At 36.9% G+C, this 14,154-nt stretch overlaps 2 protein-coding genes and 1 long non-coding RNA gene across 4 annotated transcripts; 1 reads left to right on the plus strand and 2 right to left on the minus strand.

The window, feature by feature from the left end:
* Nucleotides 1–432: 432 nt before the first annotated feature.
* Nucleotides 433–5,453, minus strand: LOC5521311 (3-hydroxyisobutyrate dehydrogenase, mitochondrial). The gene is made up of 8 exons (XM_001640945.3): nt 5,327–5,453; nt 5,237–5,253; nt 3,786–3,985; nt 2,739–2,783; nt 2,520–2,641; nt 1,922–2,055; nt 1,476–1,709; nt 433–1,165 (listed from the first exon to the last, which is right to left on the minus strand). The coding sequence occupies exons 1-8, from the start codon at nt 5,403–5,405 to the stop codon at nt 1,013–1,015; spliced, it is 984 nt and encodes a 327-aa protein (XP_001640995.2). The 5' UTR covers nt 5,406–5,453; the 3' UTR covers nt 433–1,012.
* A 206-nt stretch (nt 5,454–5,659) lies between these two features.
* On the plus strand, nt 5,660–6,972 carry LOC116604311. The gene is made up of 2 exons (XR_004291003.2): nt 5,660–5,955; nt 6,668–6,972. It is a non-coding gene; the product is annotated as an uncharacterized LOC116604311 (long non-coding RNA).
* Nucleotides 6,973–11,484: 4,512 nt separating this feature from the next.
* LOC5521197 (protein LSM12 homolog A) lies at nt 11,485–14,067 on the minus strand. Of its 2 annotated transcripts, none has more exons than XM_048721606.1 (4): nt 13,882–14,067; nt 13,305–13,560; nt 12,284–12,410; nt 11,485–11,982 (listed from the first exon to the last, which is right to left on the minus strand). In XM_048721606.1, the coding sequence occupies exons 1-4, from the start codon at nt 14,054–14,056 to the stop codon at nt 11,932–11,934; spliced, it is 609 nt and encodes a 202-aa protein (XP_048577563.1). In that variant the 5' UTR covers nt 14,057–14,067; the 3' UTR covers nt 11,485–11,931. The 2 variants fall into 2 exon arrangements, with proteins under 2 accessions (XP_048577563.1, XP_001640994.2); XM_001640944.3 differs by having other exon boundaries at nt 13,305–13,554; nt 13,882–14,064.
* Between the last annotated feature and the right edge of the window lie 87 nt (nt 14,068–14,154).

Genomic DNA, 14,154 nt, shown 5'->3' on the forward strand with positions numbered 1-14,154 from the left:
AAAACTATAGAGCATCAGTCAAGTGGCCAAATGGGGAAAAGGGATTTATTTTTCGAGTTGGCTGCACCCGCCATGGGGCAAGCTGTTCTTGGTCCCGTATTAAAGCACAGACCCTGCTCTGTCCGATATAAGCAAATTAGATAAAAAAATAAAATCTGGTGTGTCATCAATCTATAATTTAGTCAAACGTTTTTGTAGCCAAATCCGATAATAAACGTGGCATAAAAAGGGCATAAAAACCTTTTTTCAGATTTCGCATACCCCCAAGATAAATACTGGGTACGGGTCTAGATTTTAAGGTCTACAGTATATATTATGCCAAGTTTACTCAGCAATATTAAAGTAAAGGTATACACACACACACTAGCTGAAGTAGACACTTACAGAATGTATGTGCTAAATACTTTTAGTTTTAGTAATTGAAAACACAACCTTTTTAAAATAGGTTTTAATTGTCCATATTCATGTCATAATACAGGTGCATACCTGTGCATACTATACCTGTGCATACTATATTTATATCCAAAAATGATGTATTTGACAACCGCTCAATAGGAATAGACCCCCTTTCTGTGGTGGCCAAGGTGGGGGGGACATCTTGGTAAGCACCTGGCATATATAGGTTACTTAAAATAAATTACATTAATAGACACACTGCAATCATATAGTCTTTTTTACAAACACCCATAATTTTCAGTCACTGACTGCGCCTCTCATATCTGTGCCTAAAAATCGTATGGACATCTGTATATAGAATATAGAAATCCTGAATATAAATCCAAATAGCATCCTACATGCACAGAAATTAATTTACAAGCTAGAAAGACAACAGATGACAGTTGAGTAAATAGGGATGTAATGTACATACATCCAAAGGCAACTGCCCTCTAAAACTGGGGCAACACTTCCTTATACACAAGGCTGACTTAACAGTCTTATGCCTTTCTTTAGGTACAGTCCTAACCTAATTAGGGTCATGATTTTATCATTTACAAAAGCAAAATTCATTCCATCATTTCTCATCCCTAAGAAACTTAAAAACAGAGCCGAAATCCATGTTTGCATAGCCTTTGATACACATGATACGATAGATCTGGTGAGCCAATGATCCCATGGGAGTTGCCGTCATGGTCGATGAGGAGGCATTTTGTGCAAGACCAAGATCCTAAAAGGGCAATAAATTAATTTGTAAAATTAGTGTTATTAAAATAAGAAAATGAAAAAGGTGTAGCCATGACTACCCCTTTGAAAAATGAAAAATAATGTAAAAATTTAGGAGGTAAAAAACAAGTAGTTTGGTCAACATCACCATCCCTAAGCTGACCTACCCTTAGAATTTTCAAAGATCTTGATTCTCAGGCTAAGTTGGTATAAACACAACAAGATTGGGATGTCTGACAGCCTCCAAAGTACCATATTTATGTTGTACTGGTGCCTTCCAATTCAAACTAAATAAAGATCACAGTATACAATACCTTAGTCATGAGTGCAGTCATAAACCCGCCCTGGTAGTTATTACTGGAGGGTACATCTTCAAGTACACCAGGAACTGGATTGTACACTTCACTGGACCAGCAACGGCCTGAGCTGCTGTTTATTATCTTTGCAATCATCTCTGCATCAAGCCCGAGGCGAATACCAAGATTCATGGCCTCTGCTGTCCCAATCATGCTAACGGCCAGCAACATGTTATTGCAAATTTTTGCAGCCTGAAAGAATAAAAGTGGTATGCATAAATAATACCAGTCATTGTCATGGAAATTCATCACTGTTTTCTATTTGAGCCCCCAGGTTAACACTGGAAAGTTGGTATGTGTTATAATTTATAAATACATTGCTCCATGGGTTTTGCTCCATTGCTCCATCCAAACACTATTTTTCAGGAGTTTGAAGGATAACATACTGGCCATATACTTCATACCTGGCCTGTACCATTAGGTCCAGTATGAATGACATTTTTGCCCATGCTCATGAGAACATCCTTGGCTTGTTCAAATCCTTCCTCTTTTCCACCAACCATAAATGTCAGTGTACCTGCTTTTGCTGCTGTAATCCCTAAAGATAGAACAAGTTCTAGCTCAAAACAATTATTAAAACAAATACTGTGCTATATGCTCTTATGCATTTTTTCTACAGACCGCTAGGATACAGACTACTTAGGATCTTCAGAATTATACAGTGCATACTAGGTGCTCTAAAGCCACACTTAAAATCCTGAGATATTGTTTTGGAGAAACAACATGAATAAATACAATTAACATCACCAGTAAATTGGGTATGTTAAGTTTAGATATTTAAATAATTGTCTTGCACTAAGTAATCATGTGACAATTTGAGTGGGAAACTTGCATTCTGTGCAATAAAAGAATATCGTAGCTAGGAGCTAACTGCCTAAAAAGGGAGAGAACTTTGTATCTCACTTATTTATATAGTTCCAATATTTCGGAGGAAAAGATCTGTAATCAGTTAGTGCATGCCATCTACTGCACTACATTCTGCATCAGCAAACTCAAAAATACCTCCCGAAACAGGTGCATCTAAATATGTTGCCCCTTTTTCTGAAGCCATCTCACTGATCTCCTTGGATAATGCTGGGTCTATTGTACTACAGTCAATCAACAGTGTCCCATCCTGAACTGAACTGAAACATTGAGAAGCTCCAATTAAATCTAATATCATGGTAAAAGCAATAAACTGCAATTCAAACTACACGTCATGCATCAATTCAAGCCTCTTACTTGAACAGTCCCTTGATTCCTTTGTAGACCTCTATTACATTTGGGCTGAAATAAAGTTCAAACCTTTGTAAAATCAAAAGCATCTAAGCCCTGAAAGGGGCATAAACTACATACCTCAAAAGATATGGAAACTTTGCAAACATACAGTACAACCAAGACTTAATAGTACTAGGCAGATGATTTTTATTAGAATATGAAGGCTTTATATGCTATTGTTACTGATAAGAAAGTACAATTCAAAGCAATTATTAAGATAGGTACGATATCGGACATTATCACTAATATCTGATATCGAGATTAGGATATTATCATTGCTTTTATCTAATTATATGGCATTAGATAATGGTTGGACCCCTTTCCTCTCCCCTCGATATTGCGATATTATCAGAGATTATCTTATTATAATCTACTAGATGTCTATTTAGATACCCTCCTTCCTTCTGCTGGACCCCTTGATATTGTGGTATTATTAAAGATTATCTTAGAATCTACTAGATGTCTATTTATATACTCCCCTTTCCTCTGCTTTACTCCTCAATATTGTGATATTATTGGAGATTATCTTTTTAGAATCTACAAGATATCTATATAGCTTCCTTCATTCTCTCTGCTGGCCCCCTCAATATTATAGGATATCCCACTACAAAATCTACTGTAGAATGAGTCTGTATGTTACATTATCTGATATTATCAAGTTCTGAGATGCAATAATCAAGGTTCAACACAGCAGTTCTAAAGTTATAGTATCTGATATATCAGTAATTAGATTGACTTTCTATGTGTAAATCTGTGATATTATTATCAAGTCATGAGATGCAATAATCTAGTTTCGAAATGGCAGTTATAAGGGAATAAGATCTTATAAATATCAAAAATTAGATTTTTGAGCTTTAATATAATATCAACTAAATATCTGATACTTGAACCCTGTGAAAAAACATCTGATTTATACCCGATTTAAATAAGTGATAACTATCGTATAAATATCAGTGCCAGAAAATTTCGATAACGTGCCTTTATATAATTATTCAGAATGCTTAAACATACCTTGAAGGAAGCATGGTGACTATTTTATTGGTCTTCATTGCAACCTCATCTGGGGTTTCAGCAACACCTGCGCCTAGCTGTCGCAGGTCATCCACAGACTCAGGGAAGATATCATGCACAACTACCCCATATCCCTGGTCAAGCAAATTCTTGGCCATTGGACTCCCCATGTTTCCAAGACCAATAAAGCCAATTGGGTTCTATAAAATTAAGCAAGAACATCACAGGAACTCACAGCAATTTGATTACTATACTATTGGTATCCCTTCCTATGTATGGCTTTCATACATTTTTACTTTATACTGACTTCCCTAGGCCTATTCCTATATTGTTTCTTCTCAATCTTGACCCCCCTCCCCTAGCAGACACACACACACTAAGAGGAAGGTTTCTGACAGTGTACCCTGCTAGCAGAGATATCTTTCTGTTTGTTTTAACCGATTGTTTTTTTTCAGGGTGTAACAGCTTTTAGGGGTTGACTCACACCGGTAATGTTTTGGTTTTGAAACACTCAAGCAATCAGATTTCCAGAACTTTTGACGAGAATGCTCACAACTAACACCACACATAATAAACAAAATAGGAATAAATTAATAAACTAGGCTAAAGAATTCGTCTTATGCTGTTATTACAGTTAATCAAGAATGCAGAAGTTTGAAGCTCCTGATTGACACATGTTTCTAATTGAACGGGTCAGTGCTTGTCTGGTTTTGTTCGTATTCATGTAGTATTTCAAAACTTATGAGTATTGGTCTTCTGGTCTTGTTTGATAGCCATATTTACAGCAAAAATAAACCGCTTTTAGCTACGGATCTGCTACTGAGCTCAAGCACTTCTGCATGACAGAGTTCAGAGTAGCTCACAGTGGCTGCGGCTGGGAATTTCAAAAAACATCTTTATGTCGAGAATTCCCATGGTAACCACAAAAATAATTTCATGCTCAACAGGATGCAATTGCACCTGTCAAAATAGATTTCTCCTCAAACAAACAAACGACAACGGAGAAAAACAGACTCGTGACACGGATACTGTAAGTGAACTGTTAGAAATAAACAGGAAGAAAGCCCTGCTAGCAAGGTACTGATAGCGATAAATCAAATAAACTTTAAGAAATAAAAAAAAAAAAATCAAAAGACAATATAATATTCGACTTTTGTGGGCAGAGATGAATCGACATCTTTAACATCATGAAGTTTTATAATATGGCACCTGTGAGATAATAAACAATCGGACTTTGGACTGGTAACGCTCACTGCTTCTAGCAAAAAAAATTATAATCTAGTGCTTACAGTCACGTGTTTGGTCAATTCGACTTGTAGAATTATTATGTATACAAACAGCGAAGAATAGTTGGTCCATTTTAGCCTTCTTTTATAGTTCTTGCCCAAGAGCACATATACAAGCATTCGAACACTTAATCACGATAACTGAACATAATTTACTTTACTTACCGAACTTCCGTCCCCATCTGAAACAGAACAACATCACATCAGCACAAGGTGTATCTACTAAATTCAACATCGCACAGATCGCTTACTCACTTGAAAGATACCGGGCTACTAAAATCCGTTGCGATAAATTTAAAAACAGAACACGGCTTCCTCGCATCAGAGCTGCCATTTTGGGATACACACAGAGCCGTGAGAGACTGGAAACTGCTAAATCTGTGCTGCTTTTTGATTGGTTGAGATTGAAACTGAGCGCAAGGCCAGTATTTCTTCGAAATTATAAAAAAAATATATCTTATCTTTTTAATGAAAATACAATTGATAAAATAGATACAGTATGTTAGCAAATGTATAAAGAAATTCAAATCGCCAAAAAAAGTTAGGTAAAAAGTGTCAAGTCATTCTTTACTATCTATGACCGCTGACCAAATGCGAACATAAATACTTTGTGTGCGGATTTTAGACACACAAACATTTCTTTCTCTCCACTGTATTCCTTGCATAAAGTACCTTTAGCACGCTGCGTCGAATCAAAATGGCGGGTTTTCTGTCAAGAGCAGCTACATTTGGACAGAGAGCGTTTGCTTTGAGCATGTTTGGCTGTACTGGCGTCTTGCTATTTCTCACTTTTCGTGGTTATTATGTCATGAGAAGTAAAAGATTAGAGAAACTCCAGCAAATGGAGGATTTAGCTGGTCAAAGCACAGTTGAAACCAAAACAGGTTGGTGTGGACCATTAGGGCGGTCTAAATCTTATTTATGAAAAGTTGTATCCATTGTAAAACGTAAACTTTCATGGAGTATTAAGAACTTACTCCCATTCTTTTTCTAGCTCTCTTCACACTAACGCCCCCCCCCCCCCCCCCCCCCACGGAATAAAGCAGAGAATACCCCCTGGTATAACTGAAGGCCTATATTGGGGGCATTGCTAGGAGTAGGCACAGTAGAAGGCCTACAGTACTCCCATCAACCAACAACAAGTGGTCATTTATCTCAGCAGCTTTTTGCTATTTTGTTTGCCCCTTCCACATGATGAGACAAATAGTCCATCAGTCACAAACATTATTGGGTTCCATATAGATATATATCTACACCTTTGTCAAAATAAGTCAATTGTTAAGATAATTTTACTATTTATTCTTTTAAATAATTTTTACCCAATAGACAGTGGTCTGTATTAGTCCTTCCATTTGCATGTTTGCACTGTCAACATTCTTACTCAGAATATCTTGATTGGAAAATAATTTTGAGCATTAATTTTTTTTTGTAAGCTAATGCTAATTGTTTGGCTGATGTGCTATGAAAAAATAGGGGAGGCAAGAAAACAAACATTTTTGCAAGCAAATCACAGATTTAGATTTGCTATCCACAAAATATGCAATTCCATATGTAATACTTGCTACTGACATTCATACCTTTTTCTGTTGTTTACAGATAATTGAACAGAAAAGACATTTTAAAGATAACAGTAGGAATGAGAAGCAAATAGAAGAAAATGCATAATGACTATCTGGTGCTGCAGACTTGGTGATACAGAGAAGAAAAAAGCATCAAGGATTAGTGGCTAATAATTCTACTTATGGATTATCTCAAATATGAGTAACATATCAAGCATTTATATAAAAAAAAGTTTGTCAAATAACTAGGCTGCATAAAGCCCTTTTCATCAGCATCTGGTTTACTTGTACCAAGTACTTATGTTAAGTAATGTTCTGAAATAATAATTTATGTGATACCAATTTTGTGATACATTGTGTTGCTTTTGGGGGCCTTGTGGATCTAGTTCTCTGTGTTTTTTGTAGCACAACATATGACCAGTATGATATTTGATGATTCTTCAATATGAAGTGATCCACTATTCAGACCAGGCTTTTTGGGCTAGCTTGTGATTGTTAGTCTGAATTTAGTAAGGGCTATCCTATGGTCAATTTACATCCGTTAGCAGGCCCATACCCTGGTGGGAGGTGCGAACGCCCCCCCCCCCCCTTCCCACAACCGGCCGAAGGTCCACTTTTGGTACTCCATACGTGTGCTATTTGTAGACAAAACTATAAAGCATAAGCTAGGTCACCCTGGTATGTAGCCAAATCCGACAATAAAAGTCCCGTGAAGATACTGCAAAGACATAAAAGAATCCTTTTTTGTTTATTTCGGGGTTGTTCAGATTTTTATCAGTTTTATCAGAGAACTCACCCTCACCCCCCCCCCCCCCCGATTGGATTGCAATTCCACCGTTAAATAGCGGCTGAAAAAATAAACAACGCTTTCTAGCGACGGCACTGCTACGGTCTGTTGCTTACAACAGTTTTGCTTGTAATTTGCTTAAAAATTACAGCTTTTTCACATCTGGAGAGTGCCTTAGGACATCATAAAGTCTATTTTTGCATAATTATTGCTTTGCTTATGGATGTTTGCTGAGGTTGATTCAATTGGATAATTCCTTGTCTGGGCTTCACCAAGTGAGAAAGAAATTTTCTGGTGAATGGCCTCATACTCTCCAATGTGGGCCATCTTTGCTACCCAACCTTATTCAAAAATTGTTTTCAGACTTATTATGGGTTCTTTGGACCTGGAAATGTTTTGTTTGGCTTCGAGGTAAAGAGACTTCTAAGAAAACTGTTATGATTCTGGGGGAGGAGATTGCCCGCCTGTCTGTCAAGGTAGCATTGACTGCTGTAAAATGGGACCTGACGGAGCGCAATAAAGGTATCTATTTGTGACTTGATCTGTGTTTGCTTGTCTCTATTTGTAGTTCGGAATTTTGTGTCTTTTTTGGTAAGAAAAGTTTAAGCTTTTGTTTATGAATTGGTCTGAAATCAAGGTTGATATTTTGACAAAAGAGTCAATCCATTACATTGCTTAGATGCGCTTTTGAAGGTCGTCTATGCCTTGGGGGATTCTATGAGTATCCGCGTCTGGTGATGTTTAGTTTGCATTTCTGACGTTTTGGAGTTTGGCCTATATTTTACAGGCGTCTCAGGGCGTTATGGCACTAACGCTTAATGTAACAAAAATCGCCGCTTAATTAACACTAACGCTTAATGTAACAAAAATCGCCGCTTAATGTAACACTAACGCTTAATGTAACAAAAATCGACGCTTAATGTAACAACAAATCGACGCTTAATGTAATAAAACAGTTAACGCTTTATGTAACAAATTTTCAACGCTTAATGTAAGAACACTCGACGCTTAATGTAATGACCATGAATTTGGATATAGAATTTGGATAGATTTCGAAAGATTAATTCGCAAGACAACCAAACTTAGGGTAGGTCGTCTAAGCGTCAAGGGGGCGTAACGGGGGGTTGTCATAGCGTTGCGTCATCAATGACGTAATCACAAATTCGAATATCAATATCTTGAGCTACGGGAGTTGTGGCACAACCAAACTTAGGCCAAGTTGTCTTGAGGTCAAGGGAGGGTCCAGCAAAATGGACACGTGACATGACGTCATTGATTACGACATCATAACAAGGAAAAATCATATTTTGAGCTACGAGAGAAACACTTCCGAATCGTTCCTTGCTTGATTGTCATTTAAAACTCATTTATACCTTGGCGGAAACCTAACGATTGTTATCCCGAGATAAACGTGTGTGTTAGGGCTAGGATTCGTTTGATGTAAAGATCACACTAAAGGTGAAAAAAACTTTAGAGATCTCACGGTCACCCCGATTAGCACAAAATGTCTAAAATAAAATAAAGTTATTCAAAAGCGCGTTGAGAAGGTATATAAGCTTCACCTTTTTTTTCTAATCGATGAATCGTTTGCACGGGTTTATTCCCACTTCCTCCTCGATAAAAAATAAAAAGAATCGCACTACAAAATGTTTTCACATTTGCATTTCGCGCCAAAAATCGAAAGGATATATTTAATGTTTTTCCCACAAATAGTGTAAAGATTACCTATTGGTAATTTTTAGCTTGATTGATTGATTGATTGAATGATTGATTGATTGATTGATTGATTGATTGGGATTCCTTCTGCACCTGTTGGTCTGATAAAGACTCGTTCATTAATGCGTTTGATTGAGTCCCCAATGCCGTTGCCGCTGATAAGTTGGGTTGAATTATAGATCAATCAGAATGCAACTGTTTTCGGCAAAGTTGAATGAACCATTATGGCTTTGAAGAAACTCCCTAATGTCATTTTTCATTCTCCCTAATGCCTTTTTTCATTCTATAAGGCACGTTGGCACGCAAAGAGATGTAAAATTATACTTGATTTAATGCCTTGATATTATTTTAATAATAACTTTAACCTCTGCTTTTCTACTAAAGCATCGAGTGTGTCATGTTATAACTTATATCGGCCAGAGCATGAATACGCCTTGGCTGGCAATACGTCTTTTCTCTTTTCGGCTTTCTTTGAAATTTTGCATTTTCTATTTCTATATCATTGTTTTATTTGTAAACAGGTGTGATTGTTTATCCAATTAGGGTCCAGATTGTATCGGCCCATTTTCCGATGACGATTATACATATTTGGAATTATAGGTGTAATCGCACATAGGTTTTTCGGCGGGTCAGTACGCAGCTCTTACAAGCTGCAATTTGATTGGGCAAATGGTCAATATCCGCACTTCTACACAAAGAACGAGAAGAATAGAGACAAAAGAACTCCTTTGTAGAACAAAGCAGCTGCGTACTTACTCTTTTCGGCGATTAAATATTATATAAAATATTTAAATGAAATGAGCAATTAGAACAAAAATAATGATATTTTCTGTATATTACTATATACCATTACATCATGTGTTACGATATGTAAGCTAAATACACATATTACTATATTATACTATGTATGCGTTACGCTATGTAAGCCAAACGGAAATAATTTCCAATGTACCACGCACACGAGTTGCAGGGGACCTGCCAGTAATCTCAAGCGCAAAGTAAAACGCGTGGGGACACTTGCTGAGTAAACAGCTAATAAAATATATAGATTTAATGTGAACAACAATTGACAACAACTCTATCAGGTATATTCAATATCAATATCAGCTGTAGTGCTCCAATCCTGAGCGAATGCAACCCAAAATTTGATGTATTTAAACCTATTAATAGCTTTAAACGTATTACTCAGTATAACCTCTCTGGCTCTTAGCTCGAGAATATGAAAATCTGGTACTAGGCCTTAGAAAATAACCTGTTGTCTTATTTCCAAGTGATCTAAATAATACTCATCTGACTTAATGTCATCAAGTGCTAAGTTAGCATATCTCATAAGCATATTCAATGGGCAAGTAGGCTTGCCTACTCTGGCAACGAATCCGGATACCTCCGGATACGCTCTCGAAAATGAATCAAAATGAATCCGTATGACGGCACCCTGTACTTTTCAGCGTTTTCAAACGTTTGAATCCGTGTTAGTGTGGACGGCTGGATCCAGGCGAACACGATTCGAAAACGATAGTGTGGACGCGAATCAAGTGATGCGTTTACGGTGAATAATCCGGATACTTTTGAATCCGTGTTAGTGTGGACTTTTTTTGGATAAATTGTACAGTGTTGCCCCAATTACGGAGAATGAAAGAAAATTAAAAATATTTTTCTGTACGCGCGCGTCCCCACTTTCGCGCATTCAATTTTTGACCAATCAGAGACGCGAGGGGCACGGTCACGGGGAAAATCCACAGGAATCCCATCGTGACCACGGGAACTTTATCGTATAGCTATACCACTTTTCTATGACTATGGGGCTCCGTTATAAATTTTTCTAGCTTAAGATACCCTAAGGAATAGGACTAATGGATTTGACTTTTATACTATTTATCCCTTGGGTATTTCCATCAGAATTTACCAAATAAATAAATAACTCCCCCCACTTTTAACAGCCTATCAAAGTGAAACACCAATGTACTGGGTCAGTGTTTTTTCTTGTTTGGTTTGAAATTTGCCCAAGAACCTGATCTATACTTCTGCTGTACAGTAGTTTTTGTATCACCTTAGTTTGGTGGATATCCTCAAGACAATTTATCCCTTTGACTAATGGCTTACCATCTTGATCTTGTTTTGTTTAATTTGCAGTTGAGGAGTGGGAGGAACCCTTCTCAGATTGTAAACATTCCTGAACTTACGTAGGCTCAATTTCCTTGGAACCGAGCATAGAACTTATGAAGTCTCTAACCAAACTTGAGTAACTGACTAAACAGTAATGATGACTCAGCTCGTTATTTTAAACCAACAATAATAATTTAAACAATCATCTCTTGGTTCAAAGCCCCAGATGAACTGGTAGCCTAAAGCATAACAAATGTAAAGCTTTATTGCAATGATAAAAAACTCAGTTTATCGAGTAAAACTGGATGCATTACAGTAGTGCTAGAACTGTTGACAGCGAATACAGTATTGATCCTAATATGTATAATTTGTCAGAGCTTTCCAAAATACTTGAATGCTTTTTCGGATTGCGTAAAAAATATTGATGGATGAAGGAGCAAAAATGAAATAAAATAGCTTTAACAACTGAAATTGTGTTCAAGACGTAGTAGGAACAAAATCAGTAACACAGTAGCACATATTTCAAAAAGGTTGAAGTAGTTTTTCTAAAAAAAAGGGTTCCTACTTCAGACAACCAAAGGACGATTCTCTAAAATTATTGCTAGCATCTGGTATCAAACAAGTCCAACAGCAATTCATAAATAACTATTAAAAATAAATTATGTCCTGTGTGTGATATGGGCTGCGTCTGTTTATTTGGCTGATGAATCTGTCTGTTCTTGCTGCTCATAATGCTTTTTAACCTTCAACATAAACCAAACAGGATGTTAGTGAGTTTCTGGGTTTTAATCCACTTTTGTCTGTAACATTCTTTTGCAGATTTCAACAATTTTGTTTTTCGATTTTTCATTTTCATTTGTTTTTATTCTAACCATAAAACAGCCACTCCACCAAAATTCTTTTGCAGATTTCAACAATTTTGTTTTTCTATTTTTCATTTTCATTTGTTTTTATTCTAACCATAAAACAGCCACTCCACCAAAATGGTAGTTTTCTAAAACCAGGAATAACTGACAGATTAAGAGATTCCGATCCTTAACTTACTATTTCTTTGATGTATGTAAAGGATCTCTCGTCATGTCCAGACATGTTTCCAACTTTGTATGGTGGTACTATGGTTACTCTGTCCATGACAACTATATCTTTATCTTTCCAAGAAATTTCAGAGAACCTGAAAACAGAAAATGACACTTGAAGGGGTTGGATGAGCTCAAAAGACTTTCACAACCACATGCCTAGTCTAAAAATATGAGAAATCAGATTATGACACACCACCAATAAGCTACCCCCACTCCCCTCCCATAAGAGGTGCATTACTTATAAACTACAATTTGCTAAAATACAACAAACTGGATCAAAGATAAACACAACCAGGCTTGATTTCTATGACATTGTGTGTACAGTTGAACTTAAACCTCATTTATGCGACTTGTTTTTGCTGTCAAAGCACCAGAATGTCCCATCCTTGAACTAAGGAACACAAGCTTTTAGTAAGCTCACATACAGTCAACAAGTAAAATTCAGGGCCTAGAAACAGGAAGATACTATCCATGTTTCAACAGGGATTCGAACACGTCCAAGCAGTGGTGAGAGGCCCCATACGTGATGCACTAACACACTGGGCCACCTGTGTACCCATATGTACACAGGTATAGAGGTGTAACAATAGGTTACAATAGGTAGATTTATTACCGTACCCTACCATCCAATATATAATAACTCACAGCTTTTAATACAAACCATGGCTGCCGGACTAATAGACCCGATCCACACATGTCTAAAAAAGCAACTATTTTGTTCCATTTTTAAGCAAAAAGAAAACAATATCAAGCTCTACAGCAGATGCATTTGTTCACCATTTTGCTTGGTTGTATTGCAAAATGTTCTTTTTTTTTTCCATCCAAACAGCAGCGAATGGGTATTGTTTTCAAAATGGTTACTGTGAAAAGTGTTTTCAAATTGTTTCAATCTCATATCTGTAACAAAAAGGTTGCATTTACAAATGAAAACAGACATCTTGGGACATGTCTTATGTAAGGGCCTTTGCAAAGTCAGCTCTACTTACGTTTTAGCGATAGTATCAAACAATTTCTGGCCCTCTGGTGTCACGCCAACACCCACTCTCCCAATAGCTTGGCTTTTTTCCAACTTATTTGCCTTTATTCTCTTGTCTATCTTGTCTAGATCAAGTGGAGGCAGGGGGTTTTGGGTGGCACTCCCCATGTCTATGATATTAAACTTCTGTAAACAGGTCATGTTTAACATTCTAACATCCTGGTTTCCTTTTCTTGCTCCTTTGGTCTCTGTTGGTGTTTCTGTTTATTTCAGGTAGTTAAAAAACAACTAACTGTGACATGTTATAAATCAGCAGCCGGCAGAACATAGAAGTATAAAGAGTGTACATCATTTCTAAGTATATTTAATCAACATTGAAACCGTGTTCGAAAGAAACAAAAACATTATAGCATGAAAGAAATCTTTGCTATAGAAAGAGGTCGTAACAAATATAAGGATAACTCAATGAGCTTTCTATCACATCATTTACGATCTGTTGAACAATGGTTTTAAGTTCTTGGGCAACTTTTTCCCTACAACAACTAAATAACTTTGCAATACCTCATTAACCGCATCGAAAAGGATACTAATAACGATGAATTTCGAAGCATAGTCAAAGGCTACAACTTCTCCCTCTATTTTCTCGCCAAATCGGGTAACACAGGCGACCAGTGAACCCGGTGGAATGTCCTTAGCTTCCCTAGCCATCGCTCTTGGGTCACCGGTCGCCATGTTTAGACTAGGCGAACCGTTATACTTCATAGATATCCGAATTATTTAACATTGCTTGTAAAATCTTCATCTATTAGCAAACATAAAGTATATAGCTTGCCACGCTTTATAAAAACGCATGCTAAATT

The sequence above is a fragment of the Nematostella vectensis genome, chromosome 2 (assembly GCF_932526225.1).
Source record: "Nematostella vectensis chromosome 2, jaNemVect1.1, whole genome shotgun sequence".
Lineage (NCBI taxonomy): Eukaryota > Metazoa > Cnidaria > Anthozoa > Actiniaria > Edwardsiidae > Nematostella > Nematostella vectensis.